The sequence below is a fragment of the Hemibagrus wyckioides genome, linkage group LG09, assembly GCF_019097595.1.
Source record: "Hemibagrus wyckioides isolate EC202008001 linkage group LG09, SWU_Hwy_1.0, whole genome shotgun sequence".
NCBI lineage: Eukaryota > Metazoa > Chordata > Actinopteri > Siluriformes > Bagridae > Hemibagrus > Hemibagrus wyckioides.
Window position 1 is genome coordinate 20,204,360 of NC_080718.1, and position 18,549 is coordinate 20,222,908.

At 39.1% G+C, this 18,549-nt stretch overlaps 1 protein-coding gene across 1 annotated transcript; it reads left to right on the forward strand.

Moving 5' to 3' along the window:
* The first annotated feature begins 3,052 nt into the window (after window positions 1-3,052).
* Window positions 3,053-18,533, forward strand: flvcr2a (FLVCR heme transporter 2a). Its single transcript, XM_058399714.1, has 10 exons — window positions 3,053-3,993; window positions 8,027-8,168; window positions 10,451-10,591; window positions 11,303-11,370; window positions 11,701-11,804; window positions 13,372-13,482; window positions 14,130-14,235; window positions 14,678-14,789; window positions 15,840-15,904; window positions 17,576-18,533. Exons 1-10 carry the CDS (start codon window positions 3,460-3,462, stop codon window positions 17,630-17,632), a joined length of 1,440 nt encoding a protein of 479 aa, XP_058255697.1. The 5' UTR covers window positions 3,053-3,459; the 3' UTR covers window positions 17,633-18,533.
* Window positions 18,534-18,549: the final 16 nt, after the last annotated feature.

The following is an 18,549-nucleotide window of genomic DNA, read 5'->3' on the forward strand; positions in this document are numbered from 1 at the left end:
AATATCAACAACCTGCTTTACTGCCATAACAGCACAGCTGGGGATTGTGTTAGAGAGCATACTGAAGATCTAAAAAAGTACACTACAGATATGGAAATGAATGAACCGCTCTGCACATATAGGACAAAGAGTTTCTCAGGGTTCTTAATGCCTCAAGCTTTCTAAACAGGTCCTTGCCACACTGTAACATCCGTTTAGTTCAATCATAACTGCCTGGACTCTTATCTCTTCTATGGATTGCCCTTAGTGACATCTAGTGGCTCAGATAATATGTTTGAGATCATTTTGAGTCATTCCTGCTTTGACTATAAAAACAAGTCAGAAACTGCAACACTAAACCTCTTTGTAACCGCATGATTTTCTTCAAAGAAAATGATCATCTGATTCTGAAATACACTATATTGCCAAAAGTATTCGCTCACCCATCCAAATCATCAGAATCAGGTGTTCTAATCACTTCCATGGCCACAGGTGTATAAAATCAAGAACCTAGGCATGCAGACTGTTTTTACAAACATTTGTGAAAGAATGGGTCGCTCTCAGGAGCTCAGTGAATTCCAGCGTGGAACTGTGATAAATCCAGTCATGAAATTTCCTCGCTCCTAAATATTCCACAGTCAACTGTCAGCTGTATTATAAGAACGTGGAAGTGTCTGGGAACGACAGCAACTCAGCCACGAAGTGGTAGGCCACGTAAACTGACGGAGCGGGGTCAGCGGATGCTGAGGCACATAGTGCGAAGAGGTCGCCAACTTTCTGCAGAGTCAATCGCTACAGACCTCCAAACTTCATGTGGCCTTCAGATTAGCTCAAGAACAGTGCGCAGAGAGCTTCATGGAATGGGTTTCCATGGCCGAGCAGCTGCATCCAAGCCATACATCACCAAGTGCAATGCAAAGCGTCGGATGCAGTGGTGTAAAGCACGCCGCCACTGGACTCTAGAGCAGTGGAGACGCATTCTCTGGAGTGACGAATCGCGCTTCTCCATCTGGCAATCTGATGGACGAGTCTGGGTTTGGCGGTTGCCAGGAGAACGGTACTTGTCTGACTGCATTGTGCCAAGTGTAAAGTTTGGTGGAGGGGGGATTATGGTGTGGGGTTGTTTTTCAGGAGCTGGGCTTGGCCCCTTAGTTCCAGTGAAAGGAACTCTGAATGCTTCAGCATACCAAGACATTTTGGACAATTCCATGCTCCCAACTTTGTGGGAACAGTTTGGAGCTGGCCCCTTCCTCTTCCAACATGACTGTGCACCAGTGCACAAAGCAAGGTCCATAAAGACATGGATGACAGAGTCTGGCGTGGATGAACTTGACTGGCCTGCACAGAGTCCTGACCTCAACCCGATAGAACACCTTTGGGATGAATTAGAGCGGAGACTGAGAGCCAGGCCTTCTCGTCCAACATCAGTGTGTGACCTCACAAATGCGCTTCTGGAAGAATGGTCAAAAATTCCCATAAACACACTCCTAAACCTTGTGGACAGCCTTCCCAGAAGAGTTGAAGCTGTTATAGCTGCAAAGGGTGGACCGACGTCATATTGAACCCTATGGATTAGGAATGGGATGTCACTTAAGTTCATATGTGAGTCAAGGCAGGTGAGCGAATACTTTTGGCAATATAGTGTATATTCTGAAATATATTCATGCATGAAGAGAGCAGCTGTGACAAAGAATCAAAAACTTCTTCTGAAGTGATTGTGGTTATTGAAGCGCATTGGTTTCTAAAGAATCCTCCTCTGTAGTGGCTAAAACTAACAAGTCTTCATCATCATTCATCATCGTTATCAACTTATCCTCAAAAGAGGCTGTATAAAATCCAGCCACTGTTGCACCATCAGCGCTGTGCAATAGATACAAATAAATAAATCAATAACAGGATGGTGTGGTATAGCCCAACATGAAGCAAAGTACCATCTTGAAGTGGATTTTTCCTATAACAGCTCATCCTGATGTGTTTTATTCCTTTTATACCACAGCAGTTTGCTCATGTCAGGTTTTTTTTTTTATCCGTTTATGGTTCTTTATTTTTGTTTCACATCAGCGAAAGTATAGTTACTGTGTTATTGACATGACTGGAACTTCAGTCATTTCTTAATCAACACCTTCTACCCTTTTAAGTGACTGTTTTAGCACTTGAAATGACCCAACAAAATGCTGTATGTTCTGCCTTCAAAATCCACTCCACTGGATTCAGCTGGGTCGTAAAGGCATTCATACGATATATCATAGTCCAAGTATGTCTTATTTATTGAGCTGTCACTGAGGGCAAGCGAATGATTCATTTATCCAGACAAACGGAGAAGTGCACTTTGGCCCCCTGCATGAAACAAGTTATGTCAGGCAAGAACGAGGAACAAGTATATATATATAGAATACATGATGACGTTTAAAGACTTGTGATAAGATTTAAAAAGAATGAACAAACTTATGTATCAGCTGCTACAGCACAAGTCCTGATGTGAATCATTTAGTCCAAGTCATATTTCCTTTGTATTTCCCATTGTTTTGATATGATTATATGGAATTCAAAATAATTACTAGTGCCATATGCATTCAATCAAAAAAAAATTCTTTGAGCTATTCAGTGTTTAAATTATAGCATAGAATACATAAAGCTAATTCCTCATCTAGAGTACGTGCATACATTTAATGCGCAATCAGCACTACAGGGAGTCCTGCAGCCTTCAATTTATTCCAACACTTTACTAATCATTTGCATTTTATCAAACATGTTGCTGTTAATCTTCTTTAGCAAAGAAATCCTAGTTTGTGCATGCTGAGGAAATTAGGCCTACTTAGTGTGCATATTTAGGATATGTTTTAATTTTGTTTTTATTGTATAGTGCTGTGATGTTGCATGCTTTGGAATAAACGCTAACCTATACTTGTCATACAGTAGGGGTGGTACCCTGATAGGCCAATCTTTCAAACCTTTAAGATGTACCTTTTTACATGTTTGCATAAAATAGGTACAATTATGAATGTAATTTCAGTCAGCATTGAGTATTTTTGCTTTGCATGGTGAAAAATGATGTATTAATATTTTTGATGTTTTGATGAATTCAAACATGCATTTATCTCTAGCACATCAGGAATTATGAAAATAATGAATAATGAAGAATAATTAGAATAATGAAGTATTCTTTCCTGATGTGCCAAAGATGATCATTATTCATCATTAAATAATGACATATTACTTATTCGTGGACCTTATAGTATAGTGTTAACGAAAAAAAAGTTTGTTGACGTGTTGCTCAGAGGTCCTTTTGGGAATGTACCACGTGCTGTGTTTTAAAGCCTGGGGAGGTGGTGGCAGAATATAAATCCCCATGGATAGAGTCAGAGTTCTGTGCACACTTTGCACCCAGGTTCATTTATTACTAACTTTTTGCTTAGGTTGAAACTTAAACAGAACTCAGGTCCGCCGCGCAAAAGATGCACGATCACCTCATCTCTCAAGATGTCACAAGAAGAAACTAATGTCTCTAAAGCCATGCGCGCAGAAGAACAAACCGGACGCACGGACGCGTGTGTTGAGAGCGCGCAAGAGCGTCCTACCCGCCTGTACAGGAGGAGATGGCTGATAGTTTTGCTCTTCAGCTCATATTCTCTGTGCAATGCGTATCAGTGGATCCAGTACGGAATTATCAGCAACATTTTTATGCAGTTTTACAGTGTGAGCGCATTCGAAGTAGACTGGATGTCCATGGTCTACATGCTCACCTACATACCATTTGTCTTCCCAGTAACTTGGCTTTTGGATAGGAAAGGGCTGCGAGTTGTCGCGCTCGTGGCCGCCGGTGTTAACTGCGTGGGCGCGTGGATTAAGGTCGCGAGCGCCAAGCCGCACCTGTTCTGGGTAAGTGCGCTCGGGCAGGTCGCGTGCTCCGTGGCGCAAGTGTTCATTCTCGGGATGCCGTCTCACATCGCCGCCGTGTGGTTTGGCCCGGAGGAAGTGTCCACCGCCTGCTCCATCGGCGTCTTTGGCAACCAGGTAAGTCCACTGCAGCAGGATAACAAGCAGTGTGCACTAAATAAACAGCTGAGCCTCGGGGTTCTTAGGAAGCGATTATTTAACTCAAGTGTTTAGGGTAAAGGGCCACAAAATATTTTGGTTCATGAGCTGAGAAAACATATTGGGTTTGGACACACAGTGCTGCATCTTGGTTGTGGATATCATTTGGAATGCCCATATAGATCAATCTTTTTATGATTTGTGTAGTTGTAAAAGCCACTTGCAAAATCAAAATTACACTTTGACCTTGAAACTTTCGATCCAATCTAGGTTTCGTTCTGCCCAGGGTTTATTCCTGCCTCACACCCAGAGATTCAGGGATAGGTGTTACTGAAGGTGAATGTAAATGGTGCCCTGTTGGCTGCTGGATTAAAATATGCCTGCATGGAGGGAAACATCACAATCAAATGTGCTCTTTGAATATCCCATTGCATCGTTTGTACCCTCTTTGCTGCTATACCAGCCGCAAAAAGCTTTAGTCTATGTTTTTGAATGTGGCTGTGAAGATTTTTGGCCAGTCACATTACCACAACCAGCACATTAGTGAAGTAAGGTACTGAGATTGAGTGAGGACTGGTGTGCAGTTGGCAATTCAATTCATATCATATGTGTTCAGAGGGGTTGAGGTAAGCGCTAAAAACCCAACAACAATGATTTACTCTGGGTTTGGAACGCCAAGCTGCATGAGATAAGCAACTGGCATGGTAGTTTGAGAAGATCACACACTGCTGGGCCCCTTAATCCTCAATTACTCAGTTGTGTGAGAAAAATTGTAAGTTGCTCCGGATAAGGGTGTCTGCCAAATGGCATGAAAAAATATGGTGGAGCCTAGAAAAATACCAGGACCTGCGATTGAAGATGTAGAAGGAAATGCAAATACAACCAAACCTTAGAAAGACCCCTGATCAGAGATTAACTTGAAAGAAGATTCAGGGTTAGTGACTGACTCAATTAAAGAGGAGTAATGATTGAGATTGGCGACATTGAAAAACACTAAAGTAAGTAATGTGTTGCACAAACACTGCACTCACCTAGAACCAAAAGAGCCACAGTTCTGTGTGGTATGGATTGCACAAGATGTTGGAAGCAATCCTTTGAGATCCTGGTCCATGTTGACATGAATGCATCATGTCTCCTCACACCTGCTGAATTTTCAGGTGCACTTTTGTGCAGTGATTCTCCTGTTCTACCGCACCCAAAGGTGATCTATTGGATTCAGATCCGGTGACTGGGAAGGCCACTGAAGAATCCGCATGTTCATGAAACCAGTTTGAGACAAGTTTTCCTTTGTGACATGGTGCATTAATATGCTGGAAGTAGCCATTTGAAGATGGTAAATTGTGGTCATAAAGGGATGCACATGTAAAACACAATACGCAAATGGGCTGTGGCATTCAGGCGATGATTTGTATTTACAGGCTCAAAGCATGCCAAGAAATGATTTCCCACATGAATACACAACCTCCACCAGTCTGGACTTTTGACAAAAGGCAGGTTGTGCTCATGGATTTATGTTGTTTGCAATTCATTCTGACTCTACCATCTGTGTACCTTAGCAGAACTCGAGGTTCATCAGACCAAGCTTAATGAATCCAGTCTTCAACTATCAGGTTTTTGTGAGCCTGTGCCCACTGCAGCCTCAGCTTTCTGTTCTTGGCTAATTGAAGTGGAACCTGCTCCTTCTTCTGCTGTTGTAGCCCAACTGCCTCAAAGTTTGACATGTTGTGCATTCTGAGATGCCTTTTCTGCTCACCACAATTGTACAGAATGTTTATGTGAGTTACTGGAGCCAGTCAGCTTGAAACATTCTCCACTGATCTCTGTAATCAACAGGGTGTTTCCATCCACTTGATAGACATTTTTTATTGCACCATTTTAGCATGAAAATCCTAGGAGATCAGTATGTTTTAAAAAATACTCAAACCACCAACAATCATGCAATACATGTGAGTATATGTTGAGCTAGTTGGTACGGATTGTGAGATGAAATGGCATATAGAGGTGCCCTAAAAGGGAGAAAAACTGTATGCTGCTCTATAGACACAGTATACATTCTGGGTTCATTCATGGGTACATTCCACTCTCAACCTTTAATGTGGTTTGAGATGGAAGACAAGTCCAACTTTTGAATTCCTTCCAACCAGATGTGTTTGTGCTTGTTTTTTTTATGCTTATTTGTACAGTACTTTGTTTCTTTTAATTGGGGACTGCTTGGGGATTCAAGTGTGTGAACAGAATGCACTTTGAACTATTGTTAAGGACATGTAATTTGTTGTCATCTTCATTCCTTGTTATTACAACATGTTTAAATGCAATATGTTTAAAGGCTTATTACAATATGTTTAAAAGTTTATTGGAAATGTCCTTAGGAGGCCAGAAGCCATACCAAAGATCATTACAAGATTTGTCAGGTCTTGGTATCAATTATTTTCTCTGGGTCCTCTAAGTTTGGCTTGTTTATTATGGCCAGTCATGTTTCATGCAGCTTTTACTGTCTGTGTTGGGTGAATTATTGATATATTAACTACCAAAAAGGTCATTGTCAGCTGTTTATAACATACAAGGATACAAACTTGGAGATTATTTTGTTATTACACACACTATATTTTGTTGTAGTGGGTAACCCACACTTATTTTGTAATGCACTTTTATTTAACTCATATTGAGTACTTTTACTGTTTGTTAAAGTCTTATGTAACATACACTATATTGCCAAAAGTATTCGCTCACCTGCCTTGACTCGCATATGAACTTAAGTGACATCCCATTCCTAATCCATAGGGTTCAATATGACGTCGGTCCACCCTTTGCAGCTATAACAGCTTCAACTCTTCTGGGAAGGCTGTCCACAAGGTTTAGGAGTGTGTTTATGGGAATTTTTGACCATTCTTCCAGAAGCGCATTTGTGAGGTCACAAACTGATGTTGGACGAGAAGGCCTGGCTCTCAGTCTCCGCTCTAATTCATCCCAAAGGTGTTCTATCGGGTTGAGGTCAGGACTCTGTGCAGGCCAGTCAAGTTCATCCACACCAGACTCTGTCATCCATGTCTTTATGGACCTTGCTTTGTGCACTGGTGCACAGTCATGTTGGAAGAGGAAGGGGCCAGCTCCAAACTGTTCCCACAAAGTTGGGAGCATGGAATTGTCCAAAATGTCTTGGTATGCTGAAGCATTCAGAGTTCCTTTCACTGGAACTAAGGGGCCAAGCCCAGCTCCTGAGAAACAACCCCACACCATAATCCCCCCTCCACCAAACTTTACACTTGGCACAATGCAGTCAGACAAGTACCGTTCTCCTGGCAACCGCCAAACCCAGACTCGTCCATCAGATTGCCAGATGGAGAAGCGCGATTCGTCACTCCAGAGAACGCGTCTCCACTGCTCTAGAGTCCAGTGGCGGCGTGCTTTACACCACTGCATCTGACGCTTTGCATTGCACTTGGTGATGTATGGCTTGGATGCAGCTGCTCGGCCATGGAAACCCATTCCATGAAGCTCTCTGCGCACTGTTCTTGAGCTAATCTGAAGGCCACATGAAGTTTGGAGGTCTGTAGCGATTGACTCTGCAGAAAGTTGGCGACCTCTTTGCACTATGCGCCTCAGCATCCGCTGACCCCGCTCCGTCAGTTTACGTGGCCTACCACTTCGTGGCTGAGTTGCTGTCGTTCCCAAACACTTCCACGTTCTTATACAGCTGACAGTTGACTGTGGAATATTTAGGAGCGAGGAAATTTCACGACTGGAATTGTTGCACAGGTGGCATCCTATCACAGTTCCACGCTGGAATTCACTGAGCTCCTGAGAGCGACCCATTCTTTCACAAATGTTTGTAAAAACAGTCTGCATGCCTAGGTGCTTGATTTTATACACCTGTGGCCATGGAAGTGATTGGAAGACCTGATTCTGATTATTTGGATGGGTGAGCGAATACTTTTGGCAATATAGTGTATATAAAGTACTGTAGGTTTGGTCAGTCATTAACAGTGTGATTTTCTTACCTGTTTTCCTGCAGCTTGGCATTGCCATTGGGTTCCTACTGCCACCTATTCTTGTGCCCAATGTAAATGACATGGATAAACTGGCTCATCATATCAGCATTATGTTTTATATCACAGCAGGAGTGGCCACGCTCATCTTCATTCTAGTTGTTATTGGTAAGATGTCAGTTATCCTTTAGTTTGGTTTTCCATGCATGTCCAGTAGGAATCATTTTAAATGTAAACCGTAAACATAAATAAAACAGCTTTAATATGGGCTCATGAACAGTGTCCTTGAAAAATCTATAATCCACATTATATGTCCATCATTTTTTATTAATTATTTACTCAAATATTACAGTGTACATTTGAGGCTATGCATCTAAAGCATTTAAGTTTAGAAATATTTGATCTGAACAGATACTGGGTTTCCAATTTATAAGCTGCTATTAAAGAGATGATGGCAAATATTAATAAATTTAGGTCTTCTGTTGTTTGTCAGATTTGATCCTCTGAAAACTGACCTATAGTCCTAGTATAGTCATCACAATGAAGACAGAGCAAACACAAGCACTATGCCCTATCTAATGGTCTCCATGGTCAATGTGTGTTATTCATATTCTATACTAACATGGAAAAGAGCAGACATTGAGCTATAAAATGTAATTTACCATCAGTACAAACTCTTGAAGTTTCAATAGAGGAATTTAAGAAGAAAGTATCTGCTTCAAAACACACACAAAATGTTGGGTTACTGATAACAATGTAGTAATGCAGCCATCACCATGGGAGATGTGCAACAAAAAAAAGAATATGCCAAGGAGTGTGCAAAAAATACACTGATAATCCTAATGGCAGGTATATCGCTAATCTGTCAAGCATTAGCTAGCATGGTAATAAATCCGAATGTAATGCTAACAGCTAGCAATCCTGATATTCATCCTTGAACTAGTTAGAGATATAAACTGTAGCAAACAGCAGAAATCAAGTCACTTACCCACAGATGTAGCTTGATCCCATTCCCCATTTGGTGGAAAACTCTATTGGAATATGCATAAATACCTTAAGGGATTATCATAGTGTAAATTTGTTAGCAATCCCAGCAAACTGTTCTCTGAAGTCACCTTATAACTTATAACAAATTGTACAGTAACCAGTGAGATCTTTCCTCTAAAATGTAGTGGAAAAAGAGAAAAGACACTTCTCGCCTCTGGATATACATAATACTCATTTATTTATGCAGTTACAGTAATTGTACATCAGATACATACAGTATATACAACATATTTTATTTGTAATGATATGTAAGTATATGTAATGTACAGGAATCATTATCAGCTAGTAGGACATGTCTTCTGTGGTTACATCATGTGGTTGCTCCACCCCCTTTTTTCTCCTGATGTGAAGTGATGAAGTCAGGGATCAAAGTCTTCATGGCATTTCTACTCATTATGCTGCATAGTAAAGATAGTGATTCAGGAATGTCACTGCCTTCTGTAAGGTTATATGACTAAACAGAAATATATTTGCTGCTGTGAATACAAATGGCCTTATGAACTTTTGAACCGATCACTGATGGCTTTGTTGCATGTAGGATGGGTGGATAAATGAATTAAACAAATGGCTCAAACATCAGTGTCTTTACCTGATAGTAATGACAGTGCGTTTTGAAGCCTAGAAATTTGCCATAGTTACGTCACAGTAGTGTTGTAGCTTTCTCCATATATGTAAGGAATAAATGTAATGGGATGTGCTGTGATACAGTAGGTAAATAACCATCGATGGGGTGGTGTGATATGGTCTGACATGAAGATGGTTTACTCTTAAGCCTTAAGTTTGATTGTTTTCGACAACAACTAAAAAAGCGTGTCTAGAAGTGTTTTATTTGTCTTATACAACACTTTACTTCCGTAAATTACAGTGCAAAGCACTGTCCCCAATGACTCCTTCCACAAATGTTTTGCAGATTGTCTTATGCAGATTGTCTGCCAAGTCCTGATGATGTAGCAGCTGGTATAGAAGTGATAATGTGTTAGAATGAGCACATTAATGTTGTGAATACAGTTGGAATTAGTCTCACAGCTGCTGTTATATAAAATGAATTAACACTGGATCCATTAAAGGCAGCGCCTTGGTTAAAACATGCGAATAAATCAATAATGTTTGTGTAGGCCATGGAGTTATAGAGTGTATAAAGTTTCACCCTGTAGCTTTTTTTATTTTATTTTATCTATCCAGAGGTCTGGGGTGTGTTCAGATGTGGCCTGGTTTTATCTCTTATTTATGCCTTTATAAATAAATGAAACCCATATAACTCATATAAAACCCAGAGGGCGTGCTTATCAGCACTTATTACCTTTTTGGTGTTACTGTAGTTTGTGCAGTGTTGCATGAGTTAAATTGTTATGTTCTTTACTGCTTTGCTATAATTCTGTTGCTATGTCATATCTACATCCAAGTGTTCCAGGATAAGCCACCTATTCCTCCGTCTCAAGCCCAGGTGGCAATGCAAAACATGCCTTCACATGACTACTCTTACCTGGCCTCGATTCGGAGGCTTCTCTGCAACAAACCCTTTGTATTACTCATCATTACCTATGGTAAGCCTGACACATTTCTATAATAACATATAGTCATAATGTAACATTTTTATGACTGTCATGATAACATTACTACATATAGGTCATCTCACATCCATAATGGTTTTATTATGTCAGTGCTAGAATGAAACACAACACAGACAGACATTATTTATACTATTAAAGAATAGAATATAATTCATATACTCTCTGGTTTATTAGAATGTTTTTATTTTATATGTCTGATTTAATTATTTATGTGTCAGTACCTGAGACATTCATCAATCCAAATCCTGGAAAATTTGGACATAGACATAGAAGGAAGGAAATTAAAAGGAAAAAATTCCTAACCCAGATCCAGGATTTCAGAACTGTCGTATATACTGCTATTTCTATTGTTAATGATGATATTACAAAAATATAATGCACAATTTACATGCTCCACATCCAGATCTGATATTGATTGTACAACAGATAATAGATAATAGATATAGGTGCTGATGATTGCTTTGAGCATTGCTCATGTTTACTCCACATTTTACTTCTTCTTCTTCTTATACTATTTATACATTAAACCTTATCTCTTATTGTAAAAAAAAATCTGCAGCATCTTCTATTCTAATATAACAATAAATAAACTGGCTTGAATTGTCGTATTAAGCAGAATTGACACTCCTGAATGCACATATGAAGCATGTCAGAATCATGAATGCATTTATTTTATTCCTGTAGGATTAAACGTTGGGTGTTTTTATGCTGTTTCCACTCTGCTGAACCGAATGATCATTGACTACTACCCCGTAAGTCCTGTTTAATCTTATCTTCCGTTCTGATTATCTTCCAGTTTGCTTCTGTGGATGAGGCACAGGCCCTGTCAGATGTTGAAACATCACATCAGCCCTTTAGGCAGTACAAAGTCTCTGTGTTGACGCAAAGGAATCCCTGTCACATTGTTAAGATACTATCATTATAGGGATTATTCTTTCTCGCTGGATTTAATTTTCATTGATGATTTCAAATAGATCTTTTATATTGTTTGGTACTTAACACATTTTGCCCCAAACTTAGTCTCAATAAACTTTCTCTTTAAGGACATGGCTCTTGGCATAATAAAACATTTTTTGTCACAGGGAGAAGAGGTGAATGCTGGACGAATTGGTCTGACTCTTGTCATTTCTGGCATGGTGGGCTCTCTCATCTGTGGCATTTGGTTGGACAAAACAAAGACCTACAAGTATGCATCATGTTACCATAACCTTGCCCATTGTGCCACTAGAAACATGTACAAAATACACTGTTTAGTTTGCTTTTAAAATATTCGAAATCATGTTGCCTGTGGCTTTAAAATGTCAAGAAGGAATTTTTAAGATTTCATTCAGGTGCACTTTAGTGGTCTTTGATTGACAAGTTGCCATTGTGAATGGTGATCCCCCTTGATCACCTTTTTAGTGGGTTTTTATTATTTCCCAAGGTTCATGTTGCGATACTGCAGAGGCCAAAATTTAAAAACCAGTGTACAAGGTAATAAGCTTTTTGTGTGACAGAATGTTCCTACTGTTCCTCTTAATCTCCTAGGGTTCGAGAGGATTTGGCTAAACAATACTTTCTGGACGCTTAGAAATTCCACTCATGCCTCAAATATTCAAACTTTGTAGGCATAACAAATTGAACAGAGAGAGCAGAGGCTCATAGTTTAGTTGTTTGTACAGTTGTTATGTATGATGATTTTTTTTTCTGGGGTTGGGGTTTGATTCCTACTTCTGCCCTGTGTGCACTGCATGTTTTCTCTTGTGCTTCTGGGGCTTCCTCCAGGTACTCCCCTTTTTATTCCCATGTGTTGGCGACTGATTGGCATAGTGTAATTGGGTGTGTGAGACGGATGGGCAAAATGTCCACGGTGTCCACCACTTTGTGCCCTGATGTCAAGCTCCCTGTGACCCTATGAAGGATAAGCAGTACAGAAAATGGATGGATTTCTTTTTAAAAGTCTTTTGTGATTAATCTGTGATTAAATAAGTATTTAGATTCTGCAGTGTAATGTCTGTCATATTCTCCCAGTGTAATGTTTGATTTATTTAGCCTTAATAAGGGTGTGATAAGCCTTTGGAACAGTACTCACAGTGTACTAATACCATAATACATATTAACGTTAGTATTTTCTGTGAATGTATTTTCATGCACCGTCTAACAGGCATCTGAGGATATTATTCTTCTCCACGAAGCAAAGCTTTCCACAGCCTGCCTACTTTCATCACTCCCAGTAAATAGCTCACTGTTTTTGCTAGGTCATTGTCTAAAACAACCTGACATTTCAGTGAGCACATGTAATTCAGACACCGATATTCGGAATTGAGTTTCTTGTCATTTAAATCTAAAAGAGCCGGAGGCCAATTTCAACACTGGCAGTGAAGTGGGACATTTTCTTACGCGTGGATGTACACTACAGTGCTATTTCATAAGACGTTGTTTGCTTAAAGAGAGCCATGGCCTGAAAAGAGTTGTTTAGGAATCTGAATGAGAAAAAGAGTGTTCATAATGTGATCTATGTGTGATAGGTTAAGTGTTGGGGAAAAGATGAAAGTTGCAAGTTTTTTAGGAGAACAAAGCACTAATGAATGGCAGGATCCTCCTCATACACTATATATATATATATATATATATATATATATATATATATATATACATATATATATATGATCATAATATGATTTATCAATTATCAGAAACCACTAGTCATTAGAAATTTTGCTCAAAGCCTGATTACTTTCTTTTACCTCATTGATATTCTGCATTTCCTCCAGACAGACCACGCTTGCTGTATATATCCTGTCATTTGTAGGAATGGTGATTTACTCCTTCACACTTAACTTGGGCCATCTCTGGGTAGTCTTCATTACAGCTGCAGCACTAGGGTAAGAGCTATTACATTATTTGCCACAATATTAGCCTGATGAATACAAAGTAGCATACCCTTAATCTAATCTGACATTTTCTTATTAAACACCCCTAGAACCCCAGACAATGTAACCAACAGCTATGAATTCCATTTACTGATTAACATTTAAATTTCTGGCATCTGGCAGATGCCTTTATCCAGAGTGACTTACATTTTTATCTCATTTTACACAACTGAGCAATTAGGGGTTAAAGGCCTTGCTCAAAGACCCAGTAGTGGCAGCTTGGTGGACCTGGGATTCGAACTCACAACCTTCAGATTAGTAGTCCAACACAGCTGATGACGACTAGGATTTTAACATTGATAAAGTGCATACACACTGTTGCCAGTTATTTATGATATCATCCAACTACATAAAAAAGGAGAAAAGAAAAAAATCCTTGCAGATTTATATAAGGATATGCAGTTGTCCCTAAATATGAATGGGCCTGTGTATGGTGCCCTGTGATGGACTGGCATCCCATGAATAAATTCTCTTTATAGCTTTGTGTCCCCTTTGTGTTGCCAGTATATGCTCAAGATCCACCATGACCCTGATCAGGGTCAACCAGTTATTGAAGAAAGAATGAATGTAATCGCACATCTTTATTCTTTTGCTCACAGATTCTTCATGACTGGTTACCTGCCACTAGGCTTTGAGTTTGCAGTGGAGCTGACATACCCAGAGTCAGAAGGAACATCATCGGGACTTCTCAACTGCTCAGCGCAGGTATACAGACCTGACTAAAGATGAAAAAACCTCATTAAATGTGTTTTTTTGATGAATGTTAGAAATAGTAGTATTAAAGGTTTGTATTCTGTAGTATGTAAAAGTGCTGATGAAGTCATATGCTAAACAAGTTGGTTTTGAGGTTGCATGCTCTAATATTTCTCTGTTTTGCCACTGAGCTTATAGGCATTTTGGCAAGCTTATATGAAAATAACATCTGATATTTTTTGAGGTTAGGCTTAGAGAATGTTGGAACATGGGTAGGATCAGAAGAAGCATAGAAGGCCTTGTGAAATAGAGTTTTTACAGCATGTGTGCTGGGGTAGAAGGAATGAAGAAGAAGGCATGTGTTTATGTGAGATGGTCACTAAGATAGAGGAACTCTGAGTCTTTACAGTGTTAAAAACAATAAACTCCCAGTCATTATCTCTTCCCCGTTTAGGTATTTGGAATCATATTCACCATTTGTCAAGGCAAGATCATTGACTTCTACAGCACACTCGCAGGGAACATCTTCCTCTGTGTTTTCCTCTTTCTAGGGATCATCATTACAGGTAAAGGCACCACTTGCTGCCAAAAATCAACCACCACCCGCATCGTTTCTGATGAAAACACAGCAGTCAGCTATTCATGACTGAACATAAGACTGTGCAGTGCTTGTGTTGGTGGCATATTTATGGCTGATTACACACAGCATGATTTTAACATGAGATTAGTATAATGCAGTACAGTGTGCTACATAAAGTATTCACCTCCTTGTTTGGAGAAATATGTAGGAATATCTAAAATATGTTAATGTGTAAGAAACTGGAAGTGAAATATACAGGATTTGCACTATACCTATCAAGAATCCACAAGAAATGCCATAATGTTGAAGAGGGGAGAAAGCAACATCGTTTTATGGTATAATCATAGCCAAATTGATAGAATGCATAAATTGCTGTCTGTCTGCACTAATACATATAAATAGTGTATTGTATGTAAAGAGTTACTTCTTGCCCTCTAGTGGCTGATTACAAGCAGCAGGGCTAAAAGAAAGCACCTTTGCCCTTGCTTTATACTATTTATTTTAAATTTATTTAATATTAGATTAGATTTTTTTTTTACATTAGATTCAACTTTGTCATTGCACATGGGTACAAGGCAACAAAATGCAGTTATTTATTTATTTATTTTAATATCTGTAAAGTGAATATGCATGACTATTGAGAATGTTTATGAACATACATTTTATTTATATACATATATACAGTGATATATTGCAGTTTTCAGTGGGTTTATCAGTGTGAAGAAGGTCAGTGGGGGGTTAGTGGGTTGAAGAGTTCAGTAAGGAGACCGCTGTGGGGTAAAAGCTGTTCCTTTGCCTGCTGGTCTTGGACTGCAGGCACCTGAACCTCTTCCCAGAGGGGTGGAGGGTAAACAGTTTATGAGCCCGATGAGATGTGTGCTTGATGATGCTGTGAGCTTTATGCAGACATACCGTATATATATACAGTACATACATGTTTGTAATAATATATACACATAGTATTACAGTATAAATGAATTTTGTTCATGAATGTGTTTTTGTTTGTTCTGATTTTACATATTGCATTTGTTTTAAGCTTTTATAAAGGCAGATTTGAGGCGACAAAAGGCGAACCTGCAATTAGCGGCAGAATCAGAAGCTGTAAGTGTGCCATCTATCCTAGTTTTAGGAAATCCTAGTTTTCTATTATAATTCACACTCACTGGCCACTTTATTTACATTGCCCATTCATGGAAATATCCAATCAATCATGTGACATCATGCAGATATCATTCAATTTAATTCAAATTTGTTTGTAAAGCACTTTTAACAATGGAGATTGTCTCAATGCAGCTTTACAAAAATATAAAAATATTGAATAAATATGACAAAGTTTAAAATTAGGTTAATATTTTTGCCTAATGAGCAAGCCTGAGGCAACGGAGGCCAGGAAAAACTCACTTAGATGATATGTGGAAAAAAAACCTTGAGAGGAACCAGACTCATAAGGGAACCCATCCTCAAGTGGAATTGTGCAACCAAGAGCTCCTGAGCAATTTATTGGTCAGTGTAATTTCTGAGGTCATTATAGACTTAACAATAATTCCTTTTTGCCAAAGTCTTTAAAGTTTCACTGATGAAGACCTGATTGAAAACTGACTGCCACAACAGCAGTTCAAAGATGGCGCCATAGTCCAGAGAGAAGAAGCTGGGAAATCTGTATATAGGGAGCTAGGGAGTTGCATGTATATCTTGACAGAGAGAGAGAGAGAGAGAGAGAGAGAGAGAGAATATTCACACACATCAGTATTCAGAGTTTGCAGTTCTCCAGGCAGAACTACTATGTTAATCAGGGATGTCAGAGAAGACTGGTTCAAACTGACCACTTTTGAGAACAAGAGCATGAAACCTTGAGGCACAAAACCACATTGGGTTCCTGTCATCCAAAAACAGGAATCTGAGGCTACGGAGGACACAGCCTCACTGAAACTGCTAGTTGAAGATTGGAAAAATGTCACCTGGCCTGATGAATCTCAATTTCAGCTTTATCATGGAGATCGTAGGGTCAGAATTAGGATCACAGCATGAATCCATGGACCCCAAACTGTCTTGTTTCCATAGTACGGGCTGGTAGTGGTGGTGTTATGATGTGGAAAAAGATTTTCTTGGCCCCAGTCAAGTATCATTTGAATGCCACAGACTGTCAGAGTATTGTTGACCACAAGCATCCCTTTATAGCCACAATTTACCCATCTTCTAATGGTTAATTCCATGATATGCCATGTAACAAAAAATCCCAAACTGTTTCCATGAACATGTGCTTCAATGGCCTTCTCAGTCACCAGATCTGAATCCAATAGAGGATCACTGGGATGTGGTAGAACAGGAGATTTGCATTAAGAATGTGCAGCTGACAAATCCGCTTCAATTGTGATATCTCGGAGGAATCCATGCCACAAAGGATTACCACTGCTCCGAGACCTAGTATTAGTATGGTGTTCCATATAAAGTGGCTGGCGAGTGTATGAATGAATGCATAATCAGGACCTAATGCTTTGTATTCTTTCTGGCCTGTACTCAGTTTATAGTCTGTTGCAAGATATGTAGTTTTAGAGAAGACAGTTCTCTAATCCTTCTTCCTTAATCCATAATTCTTCTTTAGTCCAAAACAACTGCATGATTAGTGTAGCATCACAGCATCATAATGAGACTGCTTTCCTACAAGATGGAGAACATAATATGCTGTGGATCTGTTTCTTGTTGTTTCTTGGTGCAGAAATTCTTTTGCAGAATGCTTCTGTTGGGTGATTTCTCTTTGCTTTATTTCTCCAGAAACAGGCAAGTCAAAAAGAAGATGGAATATCATCCTTGAAACAGACCTATATGTAAAAATGAAGTTCTCCTGCATACAGATCAACACATTTGTAAACATAAAGTGAGATCTCAGTGCTAACAACAAAACATACATGTCATCTGCAAGGAAAGGTGCATCCTTACTCTGAGGAGAACGATCGGATTAAACTGGGATGTTTGTTTACATGTATGAACATATCTGACTGAGAGAATGCAACAAAATATATTTGCTACAAAAGTCATATAGAGAAAATGAGCTGGTGAAGCACCGATGCTTGGTGGGGAATTTTAGGGAATTTACTTTCAGTATATTTTACTTTAGGTTTACGAAACCAACAACTGATGCTTACAGTATGAACATTATCAGGATTGTGCCTTCTATTCATACCACTTCTGTGAGAACATGGACTGCCTTTATCATGTTATTTTATATTGGATTTCATGTATACAGTGTATAGAATGTTCAAGCATGTTGGATCATGCTTCCGATGGTGATGTCAAGACTTATTTGATTGGCTATTGGCTGTGCGTACAATAAAATACAATTCGTTTTAATCTGTATGTTGGGAAATATGTGTATTTGTAAGTTGATGAAATGTCGAAGTACTTGAATGACTGAAACGTGACACAGCTAAAAATGAATCAAATCATAAAGCCCACCATTCTGCTCATGAACATTTTTTTTTAAGTACAAATAAGTAGCAGAATGGTCTTACAGCATGGCTTACATGGAGCCGTATCTTTTTACTGAATGCTGTTATAAACCAATGTGCATGATGCACCAGCGTAAAACTATATTAGTGAATTTTTTAAAAATATAGAAACCATCATCTTGTGTTCTAACAACTAATTCATTAAAACTAATCGGTTTGTTTGATACTTGTGGAAATTTAGGAGTAGATATAAGTAGTATTTATACTTGCATTAATACCTGTGTTGAAAACATGTATATA